General features: G+C 37.4%; 3 protein-coding genes and 1 pseudogene across 3 annotated transcripts; 2 read left to right on the top strand and 2 right to left on the bottom strand.

Annotated features, from left to right (window-relative positions):
- The first annotated feature begins 257 nt into the window (after positions 1-257).
- Acsf3 (Acyl-CoA synthetase family member 3) lies at positions 258-3,219 on the top strand. Its single transcript, XM_066404661.1, has 8 exons — positions 258-714; positions 770-928; positions 1,046-1,227; positions 1,454-1,912; positions 1,964-2,052; positions 2,106-2,243; positions 2,297-2,764; positions 2,812-3,219. Exons 1-8 carry the CDS (start codon positions 513-515, stop codon positions 2,891-2,893), a joined length of 1,779 nt encoding a protein of 592 aa, XP_066260758.1. The 5' UTR covers positions 258-512; the 3' UTR covers positions 2,894-3,219.
- Positions 3,220-3,474: 255 nt separating this feature from the next.
- LOC136418446 (exoglucanase B-like) lies at positions 3,475-5,157 on the bottom strand (annotated as a pseudogene).
- Positions 5,158-9,807: 4,650 nt separating this feature from the next.
- On the top strand, positions 9,808-11,547 carry LOC136418524 (FERM, ARHGEF and pleckstrin domain-containing protein 2-like). The gene is made up of 5 exons (XM_066404610.1): positions 9,808-10,105; positions 10,157-10,430; positions 10,485-10,630; positions 10,686-10,945; positions 11,002-11,547. Exons 1-5 carry the CDS (start codon positions 9,932-9,934, stop codon positions 11,099-11,101), a joined length of 954 nt encoding a protein of 317 aa, XP_066260707.1. The 5' UTR covers positions 9,808-9,931; the 3' UTR covers positions 11,102-11,547.
- Positions 11,548-15,623: 4,076 nt separating this feature from the next.
- Positions 15,624-16,144, bottom strand: LOC136418544 (uncharacterized). Its single transcript, XM_066404630.1, has 2 exons — positions 15,800-16,144; positions 15,624-15,726 (listed from the first exon to the last, which is right to left on the bottom strand). The coding sequence occupies exons 1-2, from the start codon at positions 16,078-16,080 to the stop codon at positions 15,672-15,674; spliced, it is 336 nt and encodes a 111-aa protein (XP_066260727.1). The 5' UTR covers positions 16,081-16,144; the 3' UTR covers positions 15,624-15,671.
- Positions 16,145-22,045: the final 5,901 nt, after the last annotated feature.

Genomic DNA, 22,045 nt, shown 5'->3' with positions numbered 1-22,045 from the left:
AGAATTGATACGTACTTCCCCATTAAACAAAAATCTCAGAACAATTATCGCCCAACTATAAAAGACAATAATGGAATGAGGTATTAAACTAAACCCTCAAAAATAAAATAATATGAAAATTGTATAAAATAAGAAACAAAATGATCGTCCTGTGCCTCTTCATGACGTAACGGCATGAAACTTTTGTTTACATTCTTCACAGGTGGAGTCACATTAGGTGCTGGCGGCCGACCATTTTGTCTCCTCAAAAACTCCTAACCATAGAATCTATTTCCGTCTCAAAAATTAATCGAAAAATCCTTGACCCTTTTGACCATCTTTTACTCGCTTTCACTTGAAAATCTGCCCGATAATAGTGGCGTAAAGAAATTCCCTCGTTTTTACGCAGTACATTTACCTGTTTACTGGCGCCCGAAATTATGACGTAAATCGCAGCTAGTCCCGTGCCTCGTTTGGTTTCAAAAAATGCTGTAAAGCGCGTCTCAGTACATTCTCCAGTGTTTACAGCGACGATGAACATGTCGCAGCTGCTGCGAAAACCCCTCTGGGTGGGATACGTGAGCCAGCGGCTGCAGCAGACTCAAGCCAAAGTGGCCTCACCTTCAAAGAAAGTTAAGGAGCCAAATCAACCTTTAGGTCATCTGGCGCAGGGGCCAGTGTTTAGAAATGCACGTCTTTTCCCTGAGAGAGTTGCGATAAGAGACAGAATTGCTGGTAAGTTCTTATGAATATGTGTGTTATCTTCGTAATAAGTATTTATGTTCGGCAGCATATACCTATGCCAACATATTCATGAGTGCTCATGAGTTGTCGAAAGAAATTAGTACCATGTTAGATGGAAAATTGAATGAACGAGTACTGTTCCTGTGCCCCAACGATGTTCACTATGTTATAACCTTGTGGGCAATTTGGATGTCAGGACAAATAGGTGAGTTATATACTTTCTCCCTTGTATTTAATTGGCACATTAGGGAGTTGTAACGTTTAAGCTAAAAATAGTCATCCTTTGAAGTCTTGTTTAATACAAATTTGATTAATATATTAGCGGTTCCTGTGAGCCATTTACATCCCAAGAGCCTGCTTCAATACTATGCCAGTGACTCTTCATCAAAGCTCTTTGTCACAGTGCCCAAATACTCAGATCTAATGCAGCAAGTGGCGAAGAACTCATCTACAAAGCTGCATGTCCTGGACGATAGACTTAAGTTAAATTGTACCTTGATGCAGGTAGGTTTATAAATCACTTATTTGGTGTTTAAATTGAATAAGGACTTTGGTTGATTGTCTAGATGATTAGGGTCTTATCAGGGCGCCAAAGTTTAATGTTGTTTCTTGGTCCATGATACTTGAGATAAATAATTATGTTTGAGAAATAAACATAAAATAATATCATGTAATACATGAAAAGTTTGAAAAACATTGACTTCATTTAACATTAATTTTTCCCTCCCAGGCCAATCAATCAGGTGATCTGGAGGGCGGCAAAGATGATTCCTTTTACGCCAAATCGGATGCCATAATTCTCTACACCAGTGGAACCACCGCTAATCCGAAAGGCGTCGTTTTGTCCTACAAAAATCTATCCGCGCAAGTGTCCAGTTTACTAGATGCATGGCGATGGTCTTCTGAAGATATTTTGCTTCACACTCTACCTCTGCACCACGTGCACGGCATCGTCAATGCCCTCTTGTGCCCTTTATATGCAGGTGCCAAGACAATCATGCTCAAGAAGTTCAACGCAAACACAGTTTGGTCATATTTGCTGGGCGTAAATGCGCGACCGGACGAACGGCGCATCACGCTGTTCATGGGGGTGCCCACCATGTACTCTATGCTGGTGGAGGAGTACGAGAAGGTGTTCAAACAGGACCCCAAGATGGCGGAGTATATTAGGAACACGTTGAAGAGCAAGGTTCGTTAATTTTTCTTGCTGAAAATTCATTTCACATAATAATTTGCGTAGGTGCGTTTGATGGTGAGCGGGTCTGCCCCCTTACCCGAGCCCCTGTTTCGCCAGTGGGATGAGATCAGCGGACATAAATTGCTGGAGAGGTGAGGAGAGCTTTTTTGTTTTATTTGTACTTTGAAGTTTACCGATGTTACAGATATGGGATGACTGAGACTGGAATGATTCTGTCCAATTTGTATGAAGGAGATAGGGAAGCGGGTTTTGTAGGAATCCCTCTACCAGGGGTTTCTGCTAAGATCGTAGAGGTGCATGATGATGGAGAAAGTTTGGGAAAGTAGGTTTTTTTTATAGTTCCGTAGGAGAGTGGATTAAGATTATCGATTGTAGAACTCTAGTGGAGTGCTCCAACAAAGAAGGCAACTTAGTCTTCCAAAAAAATGCTGAAAAGTCCCCGGAAGGTTCAGACCCAATTGGCGAGCTTTTAGTGAAGTCTCCAGGGCTCTTTTCTCGCTACCATGAACGCCCGGAAACCTCCAAAAACTCTTACACTCAAGATGGATGGTTCAAAACAGGAGACCTTTGCCAGTATTCCGTGGACAAGAAAAAGTTCAAAATACTGGGCCGCAAAAGCCAGGACATAATTAAAAGCGGCGGTTATAAATTAAGCGCCCTTGAGATTGAATCAGTTCTCCTGGGCAGCCCTTTGGTGAAAGATTGCGCAGTATTAGGAATTCCCGATGAGAAATATGGACAAAAGGTGGCAGCAGTCATTGCTTCTAAAAACATAAAAGTTGAGGAATTGGTCATCTGGGCTGAGGAGAAATTGCCCAAATATGCGGTGCCCAAAGAGTGGAGGTATGTATCTTTCAGATGAATATTTTGAAGGTGAAATTGATTTACAGGTTTGTGGACTCTGTGCCCAAAAACGCCATGGGGAAAGTGAACAAGAAGGAGCTACTGCAAAGGGTCTTCGGACCTCAGTAGTTGAAGACTGCAATATATATTCGATTCTTGAGTATTCATCATTTTCTGGCATTTAGTACTCAAGCATCGATCTTTATCTTTACAAACAATATATTATCGTTTATTTAATAGTTTGGCTCAAGTTATTTTTTAATGACTATTATTCTTATAAACTTTGTTTTTGACAGATGTCTCATTGTGTTCGTCTTCATTATTTCGTTGCGTTTTAGATTGAGTTTATTAAGTTCCCGGCCTATATCTGGCAGTTATAGTTATCAATCAATGCAAAAGTATTCGTTAGGTTATGTTGTTTTTGTGATTAAAGTTGGTTTGAAATAGGATTAAAAGTTTTTTACGTTTCCTCGAACTGTGTGAGAGGTAGGTAAAAAATGACTTTTTCATCGCCTTAGTTTGAACAACGTAGCTGGAAGTAAGTACCATAACCAGGGATATATCTTCAATAATAAAAAAGTAAAAAAAATCTTTAACTGTGTGATCGATATTTCAACGTACCCATCATCGTCTTAGTTAGAACAGTAGGTGGCAATGACTATCATGTTGAAAACCTAAAAAAAATCAAGATCTTTCTTACTGCTTTTTAATCACTCGAAAAGCAAAGCGTAAGTTGCCAAAGCCGAAACCGTATCAGCCTGCTGCCAAAAGCGATGACAGTCCATCACTGGGTCCGCTCCTCCATCCAAGTAAGCTTCCAATTGGAACCAGTTCTCATTCTACTTATACTACGACCTAATGTCCAAGAAACTGTATGAAGTGGTGATTTTCTCACCATTCGGATAAGTCCTAGTCCACTCGCCTTTGGGGATATAAACCTTAATATTTACGATTATAAAGGCTGATATGTCAATGCGTACGCATAAGCCTTTGTTGTCCTTGTGGTTGTCCCAAACAATGACCAACAGCTGTTTAGCAGTGCTTTGCGCACTTTTATCACTGGATTTGACTGCGTAGTAGATGAGAGTTTTGGCAATAGAACTGGTAATTCTAAAATACTGCGAAAACTTTTTAAAGTGCGTAGTAGGTTGGGAACTGGCTTACTCCAGAGCTTGCCTCAAGGATTGTGAGTTTGGTGTTGGTGGGGAAGTTGCCGCTTCAAGAGATCACCGTGGGGACACTGTAGGAAATTTCAGAGACTGACATGTGTTAGTAGACTTAGTTGAAACAGTTTTCCAGGTCTGAATGAGCAGTGCTGTTGTTAGTAATGTAGTAATTCTGAGCTAGACAGTCCAGGGATCATGATTACATTCCAAACTGATTATTGATACCATCATCGATTCCTGGTTCATTTTTATAGAACAATCCATTGAACGTATACCCTTGAACATCACTGGGAGGTGTTCTATAGACGTTTTTCCAGGAATTAGCCCCATCTGAGGTTTGCAACCATTTGTAAAACTCCACTTGCCGCTTCAGGGAGTTTCGCTAGCCCTCTTGGGCCGTAGCCCCTTTAGTACAAAAAATTCCTTTAATATTTATCTAAAAAATCTAGATCGACATACGTAAGATTTAGATCGTTGACCATAGCATGTGCAGCTATAAGGTTTGGGTACTCCGCAATAGCGTCAGAGCTACCAGACCTCACACTATAATAATCGGAGTTAGCATCTTCACCCCATCCAATGAACCAAATAATCAAATAATGGGCACTTTCCTTCCTTTTCCCTGCAGGGCATTCTTGCCCAATGCAATATTCTGCTTGCTCGAAGAGCACATCAAAGAAAGAGTACCGCAAAAAGTCCGCCAATTTAGCTATACGGGAAAGAGGCTTTAGAATGCTCCCCAATTAGCCCTTTTTTGCAGCCCAGAGTGATGCTTAACACCCCACATCAGCATAAATTGCAGCATCATAATGCCAATAGGGCACGTCGCTTGTATAAGAAAACCCAGTGAAGCCGCCATAAACAAGATTATCACAAGTAGGGTAAGTGATTTCCTGCCACACATTTCTAGCTCCCATATAGATAAACGAAGGTCCTCCAGCTCTAGGGCCGGTCTTATATTGTTCTTGTACATTGCCAAAACCGAAATTGTCGTCTACATCCAACAACCGATGCATGAAGAACATTTTGTTCTCGCCGTAAGTAGCTTTCATCTCGGAATAAACGGGGTTTACCCCATTAGACTGCAAGGCTGTAGTTTTCGGCATTGTATCAAGTTTTAGGTATCATGTAGTTCTCCACAAGTTTCCAGACATTGTTGAAGGGCTGGGAGTCATCGATGAGGGTGCCATACATGACCTACAACTACACGTTGTAGCTATAGGGCATATGAAAAAAGTTATAACTTCTAAACTAAGAAAGATATAATAATTAATTTTTCGGAATTGGAGTGCTCATATTTTGTTTTATGTATGGTTAAAGTTTTGTGAAGATCCGCTAAAGAATATACGGGCGGTGGACAAAATAATATGAACATCTGACATATACACAATATTTATGAACTAATAACGTGTTGGACCCCCATTTGCTTTTATAACAGCTGCGATTCTTCGCGGAGTAGATTCATAGAGTGTCTGAATAGTTTCCAACGGAATATTATCCCATTCTTCTACCAAAACATCCGCCAATTTCTTCAGTGAAGTCGGAGGTGGAAATCTGTTCTTCACACGCTGCTCTAAAATTCCCCATAATGGTTCAATTATGTTGAGGTCAGGCGATTGTGCTGGCCAGGGAAAATGTTTAATTATATTTTGACGCTCCTCAAACCAAGACTGAACCTTTTTGGCTGTGTTGGCGCATTATCATCTTGGAATATGGCAGTGTTTGGCAGCAATATGCTGGTCATGGTAAAGGACTTCATCACTGAGGATGTCGAGATAATCATTCGCAGTAATCGGACCAGTCAAGTGAATGATAGGACTAGCTGAATACCACGATATAGCCGCCCGAATTATAACTGAACCTCCTCCATGCTTCACAGTAGGCAGCAGACAGTCCGGATCATAAGCTTCTTTTGGACTTCTCCATATATAAACACGGCCGCTTGTAGGAAACAAAGTAAACGATGATTCATGGGACCATACCACATTCTTCCAATCATCAAGTGTCCAATTTTTATGATCGTGACATCACTTGTTTCGTAACTATGCATTGGTTTTCGTTATAAGGGGTTTCGCAATTGCAACCCTTCCATGAATGTTTCCATGAATGTCTTGTAGAGTTCTCGCCGTACTGTTTTTGTCGAAACAGTATTACTCAAGTGAGTGTTGAGTTCTGCTGTTACTTTTGTTGCGGTAGTTTTATGTTGTCGGGCCACAATTCTTTTTAATGTTCGCCGGTCTCTGTCAGTTAACTTTGTGTTTCGTCTACTATTCCTCTTCGCTGATGATGTTTTGTCACATTATGTGTATGCTGTCATTACCGTGGATACTGTTCCTCGTGAAAGTTAAACAATTCAGCTGTTTTTGTTACACTCGCTTCTGCTAATCGAGCCCCAACGATTTGCCCTCTTTCGAAATCTGAGAGATCACACATTTCATCGATCCCTTGTTGTAACTACTGCATCAGAAAGCACGTAATATACCGAAACATAACCAATAAAAGGTACCACGTAAATTGTACAATATATACAGGGTGAAACCAAAATATCTTTGAAACGGTTAGGTTTAGGTATAGGAGTACCTAATAAGAATTTAATCAGCTTAATCCCTAGATTCCAAAAATGCAAAAATATACTGGGTGTTCCATTTGAAATAAGGAAGTTGACCTTGACTTCCGGTATAACCGGAAGTGATATGACCTTCAAAATATTTTAAAAAAGTAGAGTCTATCTATATTAGTTTAACTCCCAAATATGAAAAATTTAGATTAGTTACAAGTACAAAAGTTTCTAATGAAACAGTTACGTGAATCACCCTGTATATAGGGTCCTGCAATAGTGCGTCCGACTTCCTTAGCCTCTACAAGAATAAAGTTAACAATTGTTTTCTTTTGCAGAATTACACAACACATAAAAGCGTATTTCCAGAAATTATTTTCTAATGTACAGAGTGACCCCAAAAAGTGTGACGACATACAACTTCGTTATTTTAAATGGAACCTTCCAATTTTTTTGCCATTTTCGGATTTCTCGTTAAATTTTAAAGTCAGTTTATGTGAGGTATGCCATCTTTAAAATTTACCGTTTCCGAGTTATTTGTAAAAGTTTGAAAAATTTGACAACTGCAAGGTTCCACAGAAATCGGTATCGTGCGCTAACCGCTGTGAATGTCGGAATCAATTTTCTGGAGCTTAAAGGGGACCTATTAAGCTAGGTTTTAACGTATTTTGATTTTTAAAAAATCCTCTACAACCACCTAAATAGGCCTCCGAAGTTGCACGACTTCTAACCTCAATAACTTGCTTATTTCAAATGGAATGCTTCAGTTTTCTCGATGGCATTGTGTTCAGAATTCAAAAATTTACAACTTTTGATAACATTGCCCTATCCCTAAAACCAGCCATTTCGGAGTTCTCGAAAATTGCCCCTTTTTGACCTCTAAGTGTTTTGATAGTCATAATTCCTAAGATCTATGTAATGTATGACATAGGGTATATTATATGGAAAAGTAATTGAATTTGGCATACAATCCAAAAATGCAATAATATACAAGGTGCTCCATTAAAAAAATATAAGTTTGGCATGCTACGCATTTCTCGAACATTCTGTATAATGTATATATACAAGGTGGTCACTTTTACGACGCATTCTATGGGGATTTTCGAAACGGTTAAAGATACAAGGTTGGTTAAATGGAGAAAAAGTTTCGTATTTTTATGCTCTGCAAAAAGCTGAAAGCGAAATTGGAATATCTTATGTAATTACTAAGATATCAAAGAAATACCAAAATAGTCGATTTTCTTTTTTTGTCTATAACTTATTTATTTTTCATACAATTATTTTGAAACTTGGGTGTTCTATATTTTCCGTCAGTGTCTTCAATATGGAAAGGTCAAAAATATCCTAGAGCTACTAGTTTACGTGAAAATAATACTAACTTTCGTTTTCTTATGGACGCCATATTGGATTTTCGCATTTTCGAAAAACACGAAAGATTTCCGTTTCGGCGAGGTGCAATACAAGGGTCTTCTGAACTATTTTACAATAAAAATTGAAATATTTTATGAAAAAATCAAGTAGCACTGGATTTGTCAAGGCTATAATTGGTTACCAAGTTACTGACTGTCTTTGACACATAAGTCAAGTAGTCAATATTATTGGTTTTAATATAATATAATATAATAATTAATATAATAATATATTATAATCCTTCAATGCAGCAATGGCGTTATTTGAATGTTTTATGTACACATTATACATGTCTATTTTCTCATCTTTGGAGAAATATCTTCCCATTTTGATGAAAATTAAAATTTACTTAATTCACAGAAGAACAAAACTCACTTTTTTACTAAATTTCTTTTTAAATAAAATTATGTTGACATAGTAACTTGTATCTTTAACCGTTTCGAAAATCCCCATAGAATGCGTCGTAAAAGTGACCACCCTGTATATACAGGGTCATTCACGGTGAGTGCCCTATTAAAAGTTTACGGGGTTGTAATATGGCTAGAGATCTGAAATTTTGGATACCAATGTAATGGAGTTTGATCTATTCAATTCAAATGTTGGTATCATTGCGACGTTGTCAGATGTATGTGTAATATGATTTATATATATAATATGATAAATGACCGATTTCGCTCGTTTCTGCCTGTTTTAGCCATTTTGGCATGTTTTCATCAATTTGGTGCAATTTGAAGCCAAAATAGATAGGTATATAGAAATAAACTACATATGATTATCTACAACTTTTGTATTTAACTTTTTCTTTTCAGATTAAAAGAAAAACCTCTAGGCGGGTGGTGAAAATATAACCAATGACCCTGTACAAATAACAAATAACCTTCACTAATAACGAACCGCCCTCAGGCTAAATGCACGAAATAAAGACAAAACGTTTCTTTTTACACAGAAAATCCATATTTCTCAGTTGGATATTTTTCCGACAATGTATCGGGGATATATTCAACGACAAAATATTGATTTTCTAAGTGAAGGGCAATTGTTGCCTTAATTAAAAGTGCAATTATTCATGTTATACGACGGTCTATACAAATTTTTACGTTGCTTACATTATGCGGATTTTCCGTTACGCATACTACACATTATCGCGAGTCTACAGCATATCATTTGAAAGTGAACTAAAAGGCGATTTAGGTTCCGAAAAAAATACAGGGTGTCTCATTAAAAAAATCGAGCTTGAGAAGAGAAATGTGAAAAGTTTGGATATTTTTTCCATACCCTATATAAAATTTCTCGAAAATTAAAAATATACGCTAGTAAAATGACCCTTTGTTTTTAACTGGACAAATTTTCAAACGATTCAATTAATGCTATGCGAATTTATTGAGAATTTTAAAAAGGTTATTTTTTCTTCTTTACTTTAAACTAAATTAACTCAAAAACCACTAAAAGTTTTGATATTTTGTAATAACAAAAATTACTTATAGTTACAAGCAGAATTAGTATCCATAACAAAATATAGAGTTTATTTTTGTCACGTCACGGTTTTGCGGACCACCTTATTACTTCAAAAATATTAAAAAATAAAAATTCATAAAAAACCTTCATGTTAAACTTTTTTACGGTTTTTGATATAAAGTAGTAGGCCATTTTTCGTGGACGACCCTGTATATTTGTGATAGTTTTCAGCTTATTGCTATATTGTGTATATACTTTTGGGATGCTTCTCTTTCCTGACCTGGAGACGTTCTAGGGAACTTTAACATTCACTGGACATATTTCCCAGGAACCAAAACCACAGACCGATCAACAGCGATGATGAAACCATATTAAACATTCTATGTACCTTTTTGTATTTCCCGAATTGCTCCTACATTTACAAAATGGGAGGAAATTGATTCTCCATGATTTTCAATTAAATCTGTTTCCAGGTTGTTACAATATCAAACCCTACTGGAACGTCTTCTAACGCACTATGGCCCAAGCCATCCAGATCGCTCAGATTGCCGCACTGCATGCGACACCTTAAAAGATCTGATGCTGCCCGTACGCGAAACTCTGGAGCATTCCGAAAATCTCGCGACCCTGTGCGAACTCCAAAGAGATATTGTCGGTTTCGACAGTTTAATACATCCCGACAGGAAGTTTATCAGGCACGGGTGTCTTCTTAAGCACTCGAGGAAGGGGTATCAGCAGAGAATGTTCTTCTTGGTCAGTATTATGGTTGCTTTTAGCTATTACCCTCGAAGTAAATTTTTATAGTTTTCTGACATACTCCTCTACACCTCACGCTCGCAAGCAACTTTGCAATTCAAAGTTCACGGCCACATGCCCCTGAGAGGCGTGCTGATCGAAGAACCGGAGGGAGAATTGGCTTATAATGGGTTGATTATCTATGGCGGGAATAGAGCTTTGACCGTGGCCGCTAATTCTGTAGAAGAAAAAGAAAGATGGCGACAGGATCTACAAAATGCCATTCAACTAGCCAGGGATAAGTCGGACACGAAAATCAATTATTTGAGCCTTAAAAGTTGTAGTAAGACCCGCGAATTTTCTTTTGAATTGCGATTGTATCGTTAAATTTTGACAGGTTCATCAGATGAACACATAGATCAGCAAACCAACGACGCTAGCACGCAGACTAGGCCACAGGCGCAGAGAAGCAACATGACAGTACATGTTTGTTGGCATCGGAACACTAGCATAAGCATGCGGGATGAATTGTTGGCAGTTGAGGTAAGATTTTGGAATAAGCTATGCGAAGTTGAGATCGTGTTTTTTTTCCTTCCAGAATCAATTATCTGGATATCTACTGAGAAAATTTAAAAGCGGCAACGGCTGGCAGAAACTATGGGTAGTCTTCACCGAATTTTGCCTCTTCTTCTATAAGGGTTGTATGGATGATTTTCCGCTGGCCTCCTTACCACTGTTGGGATATACTGTTGGCCCTCCAGAGCCCGAGGACCAAATTGCCAAAGATTTCGTGTTCAAGTTGCAATACAAAAATCACATTTACTTCTTTAGAGCGGAATCAGAATATACTTATAACAGGTATGTTTTGTACGTTCCAGATTCTGGTATGTTGCTATTATTTTGGCCTTTTGCAGGTGGATCGAAGTAATAAACAGCACCACTTCCCATAAATCAAAGAGGCCTCTGCTCACGGACACAAACGAAATTAGCTTGGCACCGTTAACGGGTATATAAGTGGTGTAATGAAGCTCTGAAATATTGATTTTAATAGTGTAATCGTAGTGAACGGTAAAGGTATTCACATTTCACATTGTCGTCTAAGTACATAATTTGCACTCGTATCAAAACTTATAACAGATCGACCGTGTGTGAATGCCTTTTATGGTGCCTAATGAGTATTTCCAATTTTATATTACTCAGTGCATTGTATTAAGAAAGTATTAAATTTTGCATTTAAACTTGGAAGATGTTCATTCCTCGGTGAAAACGATTGTGCCTTATTATGAAATGATTATATAATATTTGTATATAATGTACAGATTCGTCGAAAATTTATTAATTAACATGGTATATTTATTTTTAATTAGTAAACCTCGAGATTGCTCGCTAAGTGTAAGTGGATAGAGGATAAACCGTTATGTTAATTATGATTTTACAATCATTAAAGTATTTTACACGTATTTCTTTTGTTAGTTTACCAATATTTTGTTTAGAACAAGTGTGCATACAGAATAACGTCAAAAAATTGTTTATTAAACACAATGTTGTAAAACGTGCATACACGAGTGTTTAATGTATCAACCGCATTCAACATTAGGCATCTGACGTTGAATGCGCCTATTACTAAGTATAAAATGGCATCACCTCGTCATCTCTCTTAAGACCCTTTTCATTAATTTGAGCTGTTTTTTAAAGTAGTTGCTCCACGTCTTCCCGAAATATCAGCGTTAGAAGTTTGAAAACTGGCGAAGAGCAGGTACCTTTCTCCCTTTAGAAATGTTCACAAAATTGTCGACGTTTTTCGGTTTAATGAAGTGTTATTGGTCCTACAGCAATCGTGGAACCTCGGAAGAGCATTTTTAAAGACTTACTTTTTCAGTAATGATGTAACCGTGACCCCTTATCTCAAAAACCAAAAGGGATTGTGTAATTCTGTTCGTGTAGGGTCTAATAAAAATAATTGAACACAGCAAGTATTCAGACTTATAGGGGGAATAGGGTGTAGAAAAAGTACAACACGAGTAGATTTTTATATAATCTATTTTTCAGCTCTAGACCACTCGGAAAGCAACTCCACAGCACACTACTAGACCATTTCTATCATTCCTATATGTAACGCACGTAACTTTACTAAAAGGACCTTAAAGCCGTCAACAGCATAACAAATTTCACGAATAATGTCTCTTCTCCACTTTAAACCTAAATATAATAAATCTAAAGCTTTATCTCAGTTGTGCCATTAATTAAGTTTTTGTCGACTTTAATAGCTTAAACGTCCATAACTTAACAAGAATAAACAATGTTTCATTCATTCATTCATTCTGGATTTGAGGTATTGCATTCCAATCTTAAAATCGTATCCCATTTCCCTATGCACGATTACTATTTTGGAGTAGAACGGTGTCTTAGAACAGAAGATATTCCGTTTTGGAATACCCTGCCACCATGATTCTGACTGCATCACTGCAGTACTAAGAACTAGTATTCCCCTAAACACTTCAAGCAAAATTGAGGTACATTCATTACCTGTATGTATAGTATATCACGTGCCGTTATCACAATTTCAATCCACATTCAAATCCTTCATTACCTATAACAATGGGCATTTCATATAATTAACACTCCACGAATTACCTCAGTAGCTCCAAAGTGCAACGTGCTAAAAGTCTAATTGGAGATATTCTTTAGTTCTTACGGATCTCTTCTGGTGGGCTATTCAAAGGGGCGAATACGCTGATCGTTTTTTTAGATTGTAGACTTCAACTATGGGTATTATTGCAAGGAGGGTGGACTCTGTCATAGAATAGAGAACTTACTCGTGGAGGATTTAGAAAGTTACCATCTGTGGATTGTCTTGTTAATTGCCTAAAACTGGAGTACGCCTATGGGTACTGACCCCCAGATTTGGTACTTAAGATACCCCGAAGCTGGTAAAAGTATCATTATAACAATATAACTCGACGCTTCCGGAATTTTGCCACCTCCCTCATTAACTCTTGGCTCTCTCTATTGAAATGTCAGTTTAATCCCGAGATCTTTAGTTTTGTAAACGATTAAGAGTTGTGTGTGTCATAACTAGCGGAATAAAAACCTACCAAAGTGTTCCCGAGTTCCATTACAAAATCATCAGAGATCGAAACGACAAGTCACGAAAAAACTCGCTGCACTGTAGTTTTAGCTTGTTACGCGGACGAAAGAAAACTACCGCCCGTGGTAATCTTCAAGAGAAAAACATCTCCAAAAGACGAAATTCCTAATGGCATTATCATTCTCGTTTCAGAAAAAGGCTCGACGAACGAGACAGGAACGAAATTATGGGTAGAAAAGATATGGGCAAAATGTGGTTGTAGGTGCATTGTTTAAAAAGCCTGCGATGTTCGTGTGGGATCAATCCAGAGCGCATACAACGGAATCAACCAAGAAGCTCCTAAAAAGAATGAATACAGAAATTGTAATCATTCCTGGGGGCCTCACAAGTCAATTACAACCCATGGACGTCTCTATCAATAAACCATTTAAAAATTTTATGCGAGAAGAGTGGAATAAATGGATGACAAAGTCAAATCATGGTGTTACCGCAACGGGATGTAAGAAACGACCAACAATTTCAGAAATGTGTACCTGGGTGAAAAATTCATGGGAAGCTGTGAAAGATGAGACTATTATAAATTCATTTAAAAAATGCGGAATAAGTAATGCTACAGATGGTACCGAAGATGACGCAGTTTTCGAAAGGAACGACGACAATAGTTCAGACGAAAATAATACGAACGGTGACGTTAACGAGACGAGTGATAGTACCGAGAGTAAAGATGAAGTGAATATTGCTAGTACGAGTTATGTCAACGATAAATAAAAATTACGATCCGAAAGTAACATTAAAATGTATTTTTCTAAAAATCATCTTATAAATTTGAGGCGCGTCTTATCATCCGGTGTGTCTTATAGTTCGAAAAATGACATTGTTATTGCCAGGTAAGTAATGTTTGCGGTAAAAATGTGACTCTTTTTCTCAGATAAAATGAATACAAGTCGAAAGCGCGCTCTAACCGATAGAGAGCTGGAAGATGTAGTCGAGAATTTATCGGACATCGAAACTGATAACGAACGTCAAGATGGTGGTAGGGACACTGACGATACGAGCTCCGAAGTAAACGGTTTGATTCCCGAGCAATTTAATGGTAAAGATGGAATCAACAAGCCGTGTTAGTTCAAGAAACACGATAAAGTTGTTCTACCCCCAGTAAAAGTACTAACTCTTAAAAAGCTAATGTCAGTTTTTTAAGAGTGCCTGCAAAGTTTTTTAAGAGCTGTTGGTTCGGGGGGGGGGGGGGGGGGGGGGTGTCCATTTGTTTAATACACGTCTGCAAAACCCGATAAATACGGAATGAAAATTTGGTGGCTCTGCGGTTCTGAAACTTCTTATCCGTCGAACGGTACGTCGCACTTGGGAAAAGAAAGCAGCAAACGTACAGAAGGTTTAGCGGCTTATGTAGTAGAACCCTTACGTGAACCGTATTTACGTACAAACCAGAATATCACGTGTGACGATTATTTTCCTGATTACGCGTTGGCCACGTCCAATTAACCAAAGGACTTACGATTGTAAGCACGATTCTTAAAAATTAAAGATTTATCCCGGAAAATGTTCTACAAACGAAACGTCGCGAGGTAAATTCAACCGTTTTTGGATTTACCAAAAACTTCACTTTTTTATCCCACGTACCTAAGCCACTGTGTGTGTGTACTTTTATTATCTAAAGTGCACTATACACCGACAATTGACGGAAACAAACCAGAAATAATAACGAATTACAATAAAACAACTTTAGATCGACTTGTACGTGAATGTACATGGTAAAAAGAGAATCCAACAGAGGCTGTTTGCATTTTTCACGAATGGCATCGGCTGCTGTGGAGTAGCTTCCTTTATAGTTCGGACAAAAACTTATCCAAAATGGAATGAAAATAAGAATCACAAAAGAAGACCGTTTTTGATACAGGTTGCAGAAGTTTTAGTAAAACCGCATATCGCATATTCTTAGGCGAACAAACCGAAAACAGAAAAAGTCTGTCGAAAATGTTGTGGGCCATGTGCTGAACGAACGAGAATCTGCAGAATCTGTAGAAGCGAACTCTGCAAGTTATGCGGTTTTCGGTCTTGCAAAGAAGCGGAGATGTCACATTTGTCCCTCTAAGAAATCAAGGATTCAAAAACATTTTTGTTCCAAATGTAATAAATAGTTAAATTAAAATAATTAATGCTCATTAAAGGTTTTTCGAAGTTAAAAGTATGCGAGTTATTTATTTCCCCTCATAAATGGTATGTGTCTATTGGACACATAACATCCGTTTGCGTTATGAACTTCAGGTAACCGGAGTAAGGTTAATGTTAATGATACTTTTAGAATTATCACATGAAAACCTGTTAGATGTGTTTACAAATCCTCATAATGTACCTTCTACTTTCCTCATTTACGAAGGTTTGATAAGGACGGAAGGACAGAAAAGAATGAAAGATACAATTTTTTTTCAAAATTTTTTTAATAAATTGTAAAAACCTTCTGACGGTCAGATGTGGATGTCATGGTCCTTCCGGTTCCGGTTCCGAGCTGCCGTCAGAAGATTTCCCCGAGTCGCTATAAAAACAAAATGAACAATTCAATTAGTATAGAAATTCTCAACTCTGTAAAATGTATCGTAATTTCTTACCTGCTTGTTGATCCTTGAGAAATTAGGGAAATAAATTGTTGTTTGCTCTCCGCCGTTGCAAATTTTAACGTCAGTCTCGGGATATGGACGAAGGTTAATTCCAACAAAACGATGTCTACACCAACCTCATCATCATAAGCAATGATGTGAGATTGGGCCAACGACAGACTTGTTATCCCGGGATCTTGAAACATGATGTTTATTATGTCATCAGTAACTTTTACGTCCACGGGGTAATAACCCTGCCCGATGTCAGCATACAAGTTATCAAAATTAACCATTGTCAAATTTTTTTTCTTCCGACGATTCTTGTAGATTTCCCGGAGTTCCTCCTTAGCTCTACGTAGCATCTAGAAAATATGAAAACAGACAAAACAGTTAACATTTCGCCTTTGTATGCAACGAACTAACAACTATATTCGTGTAATAATTTAAATTGGTAATTCAAGATTCTTTAACTTTAACACCTCACTCCATAGGCCTACTGTTATTGTAATATCCATCAGTTAAGAAACGTATTAATTGAATACTACTTTAAACTCGTTTCTAATAATGCACGTACACAGTTTGCAAAATTATAAAAGAAACATCGCTCTAAATTGATGTTTCATTTCTGTTCAACAGAAGATTCTAGAGTGTCCAATTTCTCAACCAATTCATTCACTATATCTATATACAGTTTTAGAAGTAAGTTTATTATCATTGAATGCTAAAATATTAGATATCTATATGAACTTTACTGAACTCCTGAAGACCAAATGCTACTAACGCAGTCCTGAGTTGACATTACTTATTTGCCAAGTAATGGGAGCTTAACACAATGTCTATTCAAAATACACGTAACTTGGGAAAAAATGGAAACATTTGGGAGCAATTGAGAATAAAAATATTACCTATCAGTAAGAATAAATATTAATAATTGAGAAAGAACAAGTGCTGAATGATCGAGTTCTATAAATAGGCCAATTGATATAAATTAAAAATGAAAGAAAGAGAAGATAAAGTGGGAATAGAATATTCAAACCACCGAGGAAGCAGCAATCTGATTTACAAACATTAAAGAATAGCTACAAATCTCCTTCACGAGCCGCTAAAATTAATGTACCAAAGAATAATAACGAAATTACACAAATGAGAAAACGTAAAAATATTTAATCGATTATTCAAGTCTCTTAATGATCGACATTTCTTCAGCGGCTCTTGAAATTTAACTTAATTTTGAATAGTTTCAATGTTTTTAATTACACACGTCGTGCTTGCTCCAGAGGAGATATGTAAATTTAAAGTAAATCGTCCATAATCATCTCGGGGTGATAAATTAACTACTCCTTTTTGATTATTATTAACTTTTAAATATTTTACTACAGTTTTAGGATTAATTTTATATTTTTCACAAAAGATAGAACGAAAGATAGAATTAGATAAAAAATTATAAGATGCTAAAACTTTAATAAATTCGTCAGGCGTAATCGACCTTGACATTTTTTAAAATTTATTTAAATTATTTTTAAGTCATCGTAAAATATTGTACTGTGGGGTATTGAATCGAAATGTAAGGTAAAGTGTTGTATAGGATTCAGGCAGCGAATTATAGTAATATAGCACGGTATTGAGGAATGGTCCCGTGGCGGCGAATAGTAAAGTATCGCATTGAATGGCATCGCGTGGTAACGTTTAAAAAATAAATCAAATGACTGACCCCCGGTGAAAGTGAATTAATAGGATTATATTGTAACTCAATAACCAACATACCTGAATTACAAGAATTCCTCGAAGAATCGGGTTATAATAATCAAAACTATCAATAATGGTGCTAACCCGGCGTTACGTACATGGGGTTTAAAAAACCCCAGCCCCCGAATGTTGCTCTGGAAATAAACCAAACGTGAACACGTGCGCTTGTCCGTCCTAACAACGTCCCCGATAAGTAGACGCCATCGAATTCAGACGTTACCTCGGTACTTACTACGGCAGACAGTGAGGTGAAGTACGTGCAATTTAAATGCTCTGGGGTGTGGCACACCCCATCGACGTACCGACGTCTGCGATTTTGGAATATTAAGTAATTGTTATTGTGGACTTATTTGGACCCTAGGAGTTTATCTTTAACATTTTTTTAACTAAAACAATACGTTGAACTAATAACGAACAGGAGCAGAAAAGGCTCCGAGCTTTATGGGCTGAAGTTCGAAGCGGTGAAGACGCGATAGAATCGGGAAGCGAAGACGACATCGATCCTATCTCTGAAAGCGAGCACAACACCGAGTCGGAGCTGGATATTTCGATAGAAGATGAACTTGACTTAGAAGGAGAATCGACAGAAAGCGCTATTCAGAATGAGACGGAAGACGAAAAGACTGATGTATTTTGGAAAAGATGGATCGAAATGGAACGAAGCGTTAAATCGACGTGTTAGAACAGGGCAGAAAATATTATCACCCGTTTGCCAGGTGTCAAACGATATGCAAAAAATGCTAAAAGCGTTCTCTAGATTGTTGGCGACTATTTTTCGATCCCCAAACGATCGAGGACGCGGTGCGCTGGACCAACGTTAAAATTCAGCAAAAATCAAATTCATTGCGAAAATTAGCGGCATATCTGGAATAAAAGCATTTACCGGACTTCTTTATTTATATTATAGGAATGTTTCGTTCCGATCGTCAGAATTTGAGAGACTCGTGACAAACGGATGGAATTGGAGTCGATTTATTCCGTAATACGATGTTAACGAATCGTTTTCAATTTTTGATGACCTGTCTTCGATTCGATTCGATTCGATTCGATAACATCGAGAATCGTAAAGATAGATCAGCGGTCGACAAATTAGCTGCTGTCCGAGGAATTCTGGAGAAGTTTATCAAAAATTGCCGAGAGTCCTCTGCACACCTTCGCAATATGTGACGATTGTGGGATTGAAATGTGGCGTTAAAGCGCAAGCCTTAGTCGATGCCCGTTCTTACTACGTTTCAAATATGAAAATTTATCCGGGAAAACGGCCAGAAGGGCCCTACCAGCTCAGTAACTCTGCAATTGATATTGTGGAGATTTCTGGTTCCGAATGAAACGTAACATTTGACGACTGGTACACAAGCCGTGAGTTGACGATAAAATAACTGAAAGAACACAAACTTGCCTCAGTAGGTACGCCGAAGAACAATAAACGATGCATTCCACCACAATTCGTATCAGTCAAGAACGGAGAACCAAAGACGTCTTCGTTCGGCTTTCAAAAATATATAACACTTTTGTCGTGTGTGCCAAGAAAGTATAAAAATGTCCCGCTCGTGTCTGCGATGCATCGTGATGCAGCAATTGATGAGACGACTGGAGAGAAGAATTAACATAAGAAATTATGAGCTTCCGCAACTTCACTAAAAGTGGAGCAGATGTAGTGGATGAACTCTCTGCGTGCTACAACGTATCGAGAAATTCACGAAGATGACCCCTTACGATCGTGTTTTCTGTCTTTAACACAGCTGCCATAAATGCCCACACGGTGACGCACAGAGAAAACACGCAGGATTTTAAACTTGCCAGAAGATTGTTCGTTAAGATGTTGGGCTTAGAACTGGTCAGGGACTACATCACCGAAATAAAGAATAATCCAAGAATACCACGAAATATTCGCCAAAATATTAAAATGTTCGATGAGAGAAATCTTGAAATGGTGCCTGCCTGCCAAGATTCCAAAGATTACTGGAAGGTGTTTCTCAATATGTCCTAGAACCCGAGACCGCAAGACTAAATATTCACGTATCCATCGCAAATCATCACTGTGGCTGGAGCACGCTGTAATGACTTGCCAAAAGGGCATAAATTCGGGCAGCGAATAATTTTTCTTGTTATTGCTAATAATGCTGCATTTTTTGTGTTCCCTCACTGTTAAGTTTTAGCTCACAATTGTATTTACCGGGAGAAGATATTTATTTTATTTATTGTGAGTGTTTTGTTAAAATGTCGTTTCTCGTATGTGGAAAATTGTACATGTTTAGTTTATTATTTGTTTCTTCTTTTATACAGATTTTTTTAGTTCTTATTTTGTGTCGAAATGGTCAATAGATGGTGGCGAAAGACGAAAAACTTACAAAAAAAAATTGATAGAATGCAGTTTGACAAACCTCACATATGTAACGCTGGAAAAAAAATTCACCTGGTAACGCCGAGTTAACATCCTAAAAGGTCTCCCAGATTCATATAAAGATATGTGATAATAAAATTTTTTAAAGCGTTGAAAATACACGTATTACTAAAGAAATGTATAGACACTCCAATTTCAGAAAGCCAGAAATAATTGCTAAATCATTAGCCATAGAACAGGAATATAAAGAAATTATAACAAAACAAGCATTTAAACACAATGATAAAGGTGGTATAGACGAATTGAACGAAATGTTTGGTACGATGATACGATGATAGAAATAAAAAACAATCAGAAGATAAATAGAGATATGAAGAAAACTTTAAAAGATATAAATCTCAAGACGATTTTAAACGCATATTTGAGAAGAAAGATATTAATGAATATTCTAAAAAAGAACGATTAGAAATGAAAAAAGGGTAGTAAAAAGGGCCAATATTTAAAGGTATGGAAAAAAATTTAAATTGTTAATATTCCTGAAGGGAACAATATTATCAATGGAAAAATAAAGTGAAATAATTCTACCCCATCGTCAATTTCTAAGATTTCTAATGAAATTACTTATCAATCAATTAAATATTTAAATATAGCCGACATTGCTACCAACGATCAAAGTTTATTTTACAGCGTACATGAATAATTGTGATATTTTCATACAACAAAATGTCAAGGTACTTAATGCAATTTTATTCATAATCCTAATTTATATTAAATTTCTCAATTGAAAAAATATTAAAAATAAATAAATGAATCTTCAACTCAGATCGTTGAGTGTCCGATGAACCTAAGCGCGTGCGCTGAATTTCAAAGAAGAGTGAAAGGTCTATCAGGATATTCTGCAACCGATGAGTTCGAAAGAGTTATGATTAGAAATATGAATGCTCAATTTGAATAATATGAGAATAAAATGATAACTTTGGCTAAATTAGGTTTATTGAAAATATCTCTTCCTAAATAAAGGGACGATATTCGGCGTTCTGTTCGTTTACTATTTAAACATCCAGATGATCCAGATTTATAAGTGCAAAAATCCTGATAGAAGATGTAAATAATGTAAATTCTATAGAAATTGTGAGCGTTTGCTACGTGAATGTGGTAGATGTTATACTAAAACGCATCATCAAAGACGCTTGCAATCAGATTAACATAAAAAGGGAATAGGTGTCTATTGGAATTATTTTTTTTTATAACAAATTGATCGTCTTAAAATGGAAGAACGTTTAAATGAATACACATTAAAAGATTTATATGCTTTTGCTAAAAACTAGGTGTAAAATATGTGAAGATTACACTAAAGATGAGTTAATAGGAAAAATGATAAAACAGTTTGAAAAAAAGAAAGAGAAAATGAGAAAATAAATAAATTTTTCCGTGTGATCGGGATATAATGGCAGAACTAAGGAAAGGAAGAATAATGAAGAAAAAATGTAAGGAATGTGGTGAATATATTCGTTTAGGCCAGCGCTTCTTAGAGTCTGCCTAACAATAGTGACTATCTCAATAGGCACCCCCGGAGTAATCCACTTATGCCGGTTGAGTTTTTCGAAGGACCAAATGGTCTACCGTCACTTAAGGAAGTAGGGTTTTACGAGTTTCCAGTTCGCAAAAACACCGTCTCACAACTAATCATTTAATAGTACTTACTTCGTATAAATTCACAATCGCGAATACGGTCGGAAGTACTGTGCACGCGAGATCTGAGAATTAGGTCGAGGGTACGCGAAATATTGCTAGAGCTGTTTGTTTTGGAGTGCTTGAGAAGCGACCAATAGGCCCTGAGTTATGAGAGAGAGAGAGAGAGAGAGAGAGAGAGAGAGAGAGAGAGAGAGAGAGAGAGAGAAGAGAGGGAGAGAGAAGGGGGAGAGAGAGAGAGGGGAGAGAGAGAGAGAGAGAGAGAGAGAGAGAGAGAGAGAGAGAGAGAGAGAGAGAGAGATGAGAGGAGAGAGAGAGAGAGAGAGAGAGAGAGAGAGAGAGAGAAGAGAGAGAGAGAGAGAGAGAGAGAGAGAGAGAGAGAGAGAGAGAGAAGAGAGAGGTAGGGAGGAGGGAGGGAGGGGGGAGGAGGGAGGGAGGGAGGGAGGGAGGGAGGGAGAGAAGAGAGAGAGAGAGAG

This window comes from Euwallacea similis, chromosome 35 (assembly GCF_039881205.1).
Source record: "Euwallacea similis isolate ESF13 chromosome 35, ESF131.1, whole genome shotgun sequence".
In the NCBI taxonomy this organism is placed as follows: Eukaryota; Metazoa; Arthropoda; class Insecta; order Coleoptera; family Curculionidae; genus Euwallacea; species Euwallacea similis.
The sequence above is the reverse complement of the archived record's forward strand: the minus strand, read 5'-3'. Positions and strand labels throughout refer to the sequence as shown.